Here is an 8,775-nt window from a genome sequence, read left to right as displayed (position 1 = left end):
ATGGCCACCTCTGGAGGAATCAAGAAACTAAAATCGGCGACGGTTAAACAATGTTCGATCTGTGAGGCCAAGACCGATGTCAAATGGAGGTGCACGAACTGTGATAAAATCATTTGTCAAAACTGCAAGAATCTGCACAAGAAGGTGCGAGCGACCAGTCACCACAAGATTGTCTCCATTGTGAAGAAAGTCAGAAAGGAGAGCAACAATGAGGACAACGCCAGTGACGTTGGCAGCAATGATACAAACGACCAGGGCTCGAGTAATGGAAGATCGTCCTCGCCGAAATCGACGCGCCCGATGGTAATGTGTCTGAAGCACCAAGATTGCGCCCTAAAATGGTACTGCAGCTCGTGCGAAAACCCCGCCTGCAAGGAGTGTGCGAAAAGTGAGCACAAATCGCACGTGATGGCAGATCTTTCTGTTTATCTGGACCGCAGACAGAAGAAATGGGATCGATTTGTGAAGATTCTGGAAGACAAAGAGCTACCGGAGACATTGGAGAGGATGAAGAGGATCAAGAAAGCGAAGATGGATTTCGACTCCAACATAATTGCTGTGAAAAGAGAAGTGTGGATGCGCTACGACGAATTCATGTTAAAACTTGGAAATGAGCGCCAGAGGATCTTATCTGGTCTAGATGAAATCCAGCAACGAGAGGAAAAGACATTCGCTGATGCGTTGCAGAAAATGGAACAAGAAATTCTAATACTGGAATCTTCCCTGGATTCTACGAAAGAAATGATCGAATCTCTAAATCCTCAGAATATCAAACAAAACTTCGACGAAGTTTGCGAAAAGGTAAAGAAGGTTAAGAAAACCAGGTGTCCGAACCCAGAAAAGGTCAAATTCAACGCACACGAAGTGACAGAAAAAATAGTGACACATTTGTATGGTAAGCTAGAACGCCACCTGGGGGACCCTCCCCCTCCCCCACCCAGCTCCGACGATCTGTCGGAATTGTCGACCCCCGGGGTCGATGTTTCGCTGCTGTCTTCCTTTCCCACAGATCTTCCTTTCATTCGAACCATTTGTCCTGCCAGTACTGACGACGCTTGGGTTGGGTGCTGGCAACAGGATAAAATGTTCCTGTCCACATATGATGGTAATACCAAGCAAACAATCACTGCCAAAGTTATGGACATGTGCCTCATGAGTAATGGCGATCTTCTAGTCGTGTGTTATCTAAGTTACAACCTCAAAAGTATAGGAAAAAACGGGAAAATGAAAGAATTGAAGTCCGACTTGCCTCTGTATCCGACAGGTGTCGTTGCTATGAAGAACGGGGACATCATCTTAAGCATGGTTGATAGGTATGATTTAAAGATGGACGAAAACAGTATGCGTCGGCTGATGAAACTAGACAAGGATGGGAACACCCTTTTGATAATCGAAAACGATTTGGACGGGAAAGCAATCTTTACGTACCCTGCTAAAGTAACGGTGAACATCAATGGCGATATATGTGCCATCGACGAGACTGGAGAATACTCGGGGAGACTTTTGGTCTTTGACTCGACGGGGGATTTGAAATTCGTTTATGGAGAGCAAGATAGCACGTTTGAGGAAACCTGCGATCTGAGCTGCTGCGCATGCGATTCGGAAGGTAGAATCGTAGCATCTGATTGGTTGCATCACAAGATCCACATTTTGACAGCAGACGGCTCTTTCATTGGCTATCTTCTGACTGAGGATGACGGGATACATTTCCCATTCTGTGTGTCGTTTGGTTCAGACGGTGTATTGTGGATAGGGTGCAAGCTGTCCAGAGAGGCTCCGAAAGGGGACATTGTCAGAGTCAAATACAAATGTTAAAATACTCATATCCAGTAAATTGTGTTTCGGTTTACAGTAATAGTTATGGTCGTTACTATGGTGAATGTTGGTCATTAGGAATAAAGATCCCTTATTGGATATCGGTGATTATACCGTCCATGAATACATGTACTACACAAGACTACACAAGATCAAATGAAATACTAGTAATAAAATGAAAGTTTGTCCCAGTAAAAGAAGCAATTTTAAGTGAAATATTACGAGAATGAAGTTTCTATCTAATAAAATAATAAAGACAAATGTAGTTTTTCTCATCTTCTATTTTATTACTTGTAAGTATCTTTCCTAAGTAGAACATAAAATTGGACCCAAGATTCATTACAATGTAAGAACCACATGATTGGCCACTGCAAGAAATGTTGACTGATATATCAAACCATAATATCAAAGTGAAGTGGTTCTTAGAACATGACAAAGGCACTCCATTAGGTGTTCTTAACATGCTTAAAAAAAACCTTAATTTAACATGCCAGAAAGATTACATTACATTTAAGTGCTAGAACATATTTTATACATTATTCCTTTCAGCTTTATAATTCTTTGACAAATCTGCATATGGCTTTATATATAAGTAAGCATATAGAACTGCAGGTGTTTTAAGTTCAATTAAAGTGTTTACAATACCCTTGACAAGTGCAGTGAAATATGGACTAGAACACTTATATTTCTACAAATTTAAACAATGCCCATAGAAGCTGAGTATATTTACCATCACTACTAAAGTATGTCAGTGATAGAGAGAGAGAGGGAGAGAGAGAGAGAGAGAGAGAGAGAGAGAGAGAGAGAGAGTGAACAGTCATATGAATTCAAACGTTTTCCCAGCAAGTTTCTTATGGAGATTTGTCTCAATAAAAGGGGGAGGGATTTCATAGCCTTTTTTGGCAACCCCCATCTAGATCACAGCATATAGAAAGCTCCTCATATGTTAAGTTTACAATCCCTCAAGTAGATTAATTTTCTTAATCTAAATGCCATGTCAAGTAAAATTGTCAAAAACATTTGAAATATTTACCTGAAATTCTCCTTACAATATTGGTTACAAATCTGTAGGTGGTTATGACTGATTTCATTTAGAATAGAAATAAATGCTCACAATTTTGTTGGATTGATTAGATTCATAGTATCATAAACTTTTTTCCTTATATGTAGAAAAAAAATATGCTTTTAACTTCATCTTGGCTTTTTTTTCCATCTGTATTGACAGTATGAATTGATAAATACAGATAAAATGTTGTACATCGGATAAAGTAAAATTACTGTGGAATACAATTTTCCTATTTCAATAGCCCTGTTCGGAAACACATTTTTTGTATAAAATAGAAAAGTTTGCACAACAACTGGAAGATGACATAGGTATATTTATAAATTAATATATAAAACATACCAATGTTGAAAGAAACATTGAACTTTAAAATGAGACAGTGCATACTACAAATACATGGAATATATTTGACCCATTCAAGAAAATCACAGACTGGAAGATCATTTCAGGGAGGAAAATTATCCATTAACTTACAAACACCAAACTGAAACTTGCTAATGTTATTTAATTTAAGGTGTATGTATATTTTGTTTATTGTACTGTTGACATATACAATGTATAAATAAATATGGTATGTTATATACAGTTGAGCCAAGGGAAGCAAATACATGTACATAATGTATACAAACAACATTGGCAGTAAACGTAACACAATAATTGATTAGCAAATCAAACGGATTTCACTCATAATTAATACCAATACTGCTCAAACTTTGCAAGCATTTAGCAAATACTTGACCACCCTTTACATCAGTCGAATAATTATATAATAATAAATATGTTTGATTGCATATAAAGACATTGATAATTTCCATTCTCAAACAATGGGAAACTTGGTCTTTTTTCTCCTTATTTTAAAAATCAGAGGCAATTTTTTTGAATAATTTAATTGAGTAAAGAAAATCTGTACCCATTTCCTTTTCTTTCACTTGTCATGGTCATTAATGATTCTGTGGAATGTACCTATGTTACAATTTCCCAAAGAGTAAATTTTTGCAACAAGCAAAACTTTCACATAAATAAAGCATTTCACACTTAACTCACAAAAAGCAATGGTATGACAAGCACTTATAACAGATAGAAAATTTATATCACTTTTCATTCTCTTAACATGATTAAATCAACAAAATAGATCAAATCCCCTTAACTTTATCAAGGTATGAAATTGTTGTTTTGAACAACACAGTATATGTCTATATGAAAATAACTAACAATCAATATTAACAACACTAAAACATTTCTGTCTTTGCCCTAGACTTCTTTATGAGTTGGATCTGAGTCCCGTGGGTAATGGTCGCGAAGTTCTCGTCGATTATGGTCGTATTCTTTGGCCTTAGTGTACAAGAGAACACCGACCGTTACTATGATAGTTCCGAGTCCACTAAGGAATGTCACCGGATTGCCGAATAATATCACAGAGATCCAGATCAGAAAGGCCCGCTTGACTGTGTTAGCCACACTGCAAAACATTTATATGATATCTATACTGATCTAGAGGACATGAAATATGACATTCATATTTAAAATAACTTGGCTTTCATTTCCTTCTATTGAAATTTATGACCTACAACGTACAAACAATACGCTCAACTTGACCCCGGTTCAATCTATTTTTATTTGTATAAATTAAAACCATACGGTACATTTTTTTCATTGTTGTACAATTCTCAGTATTATTTCAATTAAAAAATCTGTTAATTCAGCTTAGTTTAGTGTTGGCTGTTTATGTTGCCGATATCTTGTATTGTCTTACCTATGAGTGACTGGTGAAATATATCCCATTAAGACATATGCTGATATACTTTGAAAATGAAAGAAAACTCCATTGGATACAAGAGATAAGATCATCATTCCACTCATAGATGCCTCAGCTTTTTCAAAGTCTATTAAAAAGAAACAGGCAGGAATCTGCACCAACACTGATGATATGCTTGTGTAGAACTGAAGCTCTGCAGGTCTGTAAACATGAAGTTATTGTTTAGTTGTAGTCAAATGAGACAATATAATGCTGTAGTCATTATACTTCAAATAAGTTTAAACATTACACACTGAGACTTCAAAATATAATTAATATGCTGTTAAGCAATGAATAAATCTATCTTTGTTTTTGTTTTTTTTATAAGTTTGATATACTTACGTGTACTTAAACTTGTCTCCACTAATCAATATCTTGGAGTACACATTCTGCATACTGAAGTGAAATTAATGTAAGAACGATTTAAAATGGAGAATTTAATGATCTGTTCGAGATATTAAGACAATACATTGTAATTAGAACAAAATTTCACATACATGATTGTATCAGAGGTTCAGACATTTTGTTCACATATCGACATGGATAATTAGGAGAACATAGCTTCATCACATACAATCATTTCATTTAAAAGAGAGAAGAAAAGAAGAATTTCAGAGCTTACCATTCTGTTAAATTAGTGGCAAGAGCTGCAATGAATCCCTGTATGTTAAAACTCAGTTCATACGCTGAACAAAGAGCCAGTCCTCCCATGATTGGAATGAGTGACAAGAAAGTGTAGAAACCTGTGTACTCCCCAATCAGCACTTGGGAGATGAAAACAGTGAACAAAGGGGCAGAACTCTTGACAGTCTCTGTGAAGGACACAGCTACATACTTCAGAGCAACTAGACCAAGCACCACAGTGGAGAATCTACAAAACAGTGGACAATCTACCATCATACAAAAATTGTAAAATGTTTGGCAAATCAGTTTTAATTTACAACACCGGTGACTTTTGGATTCATTAATGGTACATGTTTTACAAGTATTTAACAAATTGAGATAATCAATATCGCTCCAATTACAGTTTTCAAATTACTGGATAGACTTGCAAAATTTGACTTGATTAATGTGCAGATCATCTAAATCTTTTTAAAACTTTGATCCACAATGCTTTCAGTCAAAGTCCCACTTTGTGAAGCTAACCACACATAATGCATTCCATATATAGCAACATATAATCGTACCTCATTGAGCCTACTAAAATCATATTTCTCCAAAAATTTGGGGGCTTTCCATCTCGTTTGACAGGCTTATAGAAACCCATCGGTATGTATAACTGTATGAATCCGCATATCGTAGTCATCACCATCTGCATTGCTCCTGGTAAATGGATAACAAAAAAGTTAAAGTTAGTTATCAAGTCTCCAAGCAAATAAAAAATCATATAGGAAGCAACCAGGAATCAAAACGGACAATATATAATTTTGAATGGTTTCAAATAACAAGGTCAAATCATATAAAACTTGCATACAAAAAGTTTTATCATTTTTTCTCTGTACCACTACATTAAAAAATGTACCTAAGACAGCAGGGTCTCCTTTGAGTGTTGTCAAAATATACTTGTTGAGAAACAGTGTGAAGGCACTAAAGATATACCACAGGATCAGAAAGAAGAATGCTCTAATATTGAGCAGGCCAAGTTTTTCATCATCGTCATCCTTCCTGACTATGTGCTGGTTGCCTCCCTTCTTGACGCTCTCTAGAGACATTTCTATGATATCCCTCTCCACTGGAGATCGAGGTTCCACGCTCATAATAATATTGGGCAAGGGTTAATGCCAGTTAATAATTTTCTGCTTCATTCCATAGCGAACCCTTAAAAACTTAGAAAGACAACACAAGTAAATAAATAATTACAATTTCTTGAAATAATGATGTGAATGTTCTGGTTGCACAGCATATCTCAGTTTGCTCATTATGAATAAATCATGAATAACTAGATTTTGTTTACATTTGTTTTGAAGCATAACATCCCCCCCCCCCCATGGAAAAAAAAGGGAAAAAAAAGACATTAAAGTTGCCGATTATGAACATTCTGCAAACCACACATATTCTACAGATACTTTTGTAATAATGTTCACACAAGAGGGAAAAAGTTTGTGGCTGAACCAGAAACAGGTGCTTTACCTGTAATGAATCTAGGATAACCATCATGGTCCACTTGGGCAATATTTTGAGATGATAATAACCCTGAAGACACATATATTAGCAAGCGCAACTCACCGAAGCGAAGCGCCGGCTAGCACTGCAAGCTCTAAAGACAATGCCGGGCAAAGAGAAAATTTTGACTACTGCAACCTTTGATATACTGAAAATTCTGTTGTCAGATTTGTATCCAAAATTCCATGTAAATTGCAAATGATTACCAATGTCATGTTCTTGCAAGAACAGGTAAAATGTATTTTATGAATGGCATGCATTTAAGAGATGATTAAAACATTCTGCTGCTTCTAAAAAGGGTTTGCAACTAGTTGTTCTACACTATTTTCTTGACAAATTGTTCGGAGCAATGTTACTTTGAAGGAAATTGTTGACTGATGTCTGCTCTACTAATGTGATGTCACAAATGTCTAGACTGAGTACAGGACCTTAAGCATAATGAAAAATAGATTGAGGCAGATCCAACTGTCATTTCTTATGAATCTGATAGTGAAATTGTGATCGTTGTTGTTACTGGCTTTGCCCTCAAGACTGCCTCAACGTAAAACAAATGTTTATACTTTTTATTCACGGTTCATGCTAGCTGCAGGTCTGTAGCTACCGGTCTGAAAAAATTTGGATGGACGACCTGGGAGCTACAGTGCCACCCATTGAAAAATTGTATATTTATTGTGCACAAAAACATGTGCTATTTTTGGACTAATTAACCTTATTTATACGCACATTTTGTAAAAACATTTATTTACCATTAAATTCTTCATGCAATTTACTACTGATATTGTCTCTTTACTTGCCGACTTTCTCTGGAACAAGATACCAACCTCGGAAAGTCATGTTTATTAATTTAAATCAAGATCGATAGTCGCCATTTTTACATGTAAACAAACAGAACAATTTCATATTATGGGGCTGGTGAAGGTGTTTAAAAGACTCTCAGAGGCAAGTAAAGGGAAGATATCAGTAGTAAATTGCATGAAAAATTTATTTAATGGTATATAATTTAATTCTGGTTGTAACGCGCTATCTGATTGGCTAAAAAATTATTTTATATCGTATAAAGAATGTTGCCTACATCATAGTAAGACTAACGTCAAAAATGTATCAATACGCCTGATGTTACGTTTGAATTTTGTACAATTTTATTTTAAAGGTCAAATGACCTTTTATATCTACTATGAAGAGTAAAAAAATTAAATTATAAGCAATGAATTCAATATTTATTTGTTTTATACGATATAAAATGGTTTGAAACAGTTTACGCTTTTTTATAAACTGCTTCGCGGTTTATAAAGCGTAAACTGCCCAAAACCATTTTATATCGTATAAAACAAATTAATATTGAATTCATTCCTTAAATACTAATTGATTTCACAGAATTTGCGTATTGATAAGGTCAATCCAAAACTGACGCACGTTTTGTGCCTAAAAGATATACAAATTTTTCAATGGGTGGCACTGTAGCTCCCAGGCCGTCCATTCGAATTTTTTCAGACTAAGAGCTATAGACTTGCAACTAGGTTCATGCATCCATTTGGTAAACACTCTTCAATTTATTATCACGTACCCGTGTATATTTACAATTAAATTTTTGCTGTGCTCACCTCAACAGTCACAACCCCCGTAAAACATATAACTAAGATTCACAATATGCACCAGACGCATGATACATGCAGATCAGAAGATTTTTCTATCTCTAAAGCGTTGGAAAAAGCAATGGAATTGTTGGCTGTTTAACTTAGACCTTTTGTGGGTTTTTTAAAACTTAAAACTTTGCAAATACTTACACATTCTTACAATAACATAAGTAAGATCAAAAGAGTAAATGTATCGTTATGACTGCCAACACCACATCTGCACAGAAATATTGTCAATGTAGTTCAGAAGCTTGTAAATTTTGTTATTGTTAGTCTTTTTGATCAACCATACAGCTGACTAAGAT

General features: G+C 35.5%; 2 protein-coding genes across 2 annotated transcripts; one reads left to right on the top strand and one right to left on the bottom strand.

Moving 5' to 3' along the window:
* On the top strand, positions 1 to 1,815 carry LOC105334496 (E3 ubiquitin-protein ligase TRIM71). Its single transcript, XM_011437975.3, has one exon. It carries the CDS (start codon positions 1 to 3, stop codon positions 1,813 to 1,815), a length of 1,815 nt encoding a protein of 604 aa, XP_011436277.3.
* Positions 1,816 to 2,078: 263 nt separating this feature from the next.
* Positions 2,079 to 8,750, bottom strand: LOC105334465 (solute carrier family 35 member E2A). The gene is made up of 7 exons (XM_011437917.4): positions 8,621 to 8,750; positions 6,196 to 6,499; positions 5,861 to 5,996; positions 5,296 to 5,544; positions 5,016 to 5,069; positions 4,632 to 4,835; positions 2,079 to 4,337 (listed from the first exon to the last, which is right to left on the bottom strand). The coding sequence occupies exons 2-7, from the start codon at positions 6,428 to 6,430 to the stop codon at positions 4,130 to 4,132; spliced, it is 1,086 nt and encodes a 361-aa protein (XP_011436219.1). The 5' UTR covers positions 6,431 to 6,499; positions 8,621 to 8,750; the 3' UTR covers positions 2,079 to 4,129.
* Between the last annotated feature and the right edge of the window lie 25 nt (positions 8,751 to 8,775).

The sequence above is a fragment of the Magallana gigas genome, chromosome 3 (assembly GCF_963853765.1).
Source record: "Magallana gigas chromosome 3, xbMagGiga1.1, whole genome shotgun sequence".
Classification (NCBI taxonomy): domain Eukaryota; kingdom Metazoa; phylum Mollusca; class Bivalvia; order Ostreida; family Ostreidae; genus Magallana; species Magallana gigas.
The sequence above is the reverse complement of the archived record's forward strand: the minus strand, read 5'-3'. Positions and strand labels throughout refer to the sequence as shown.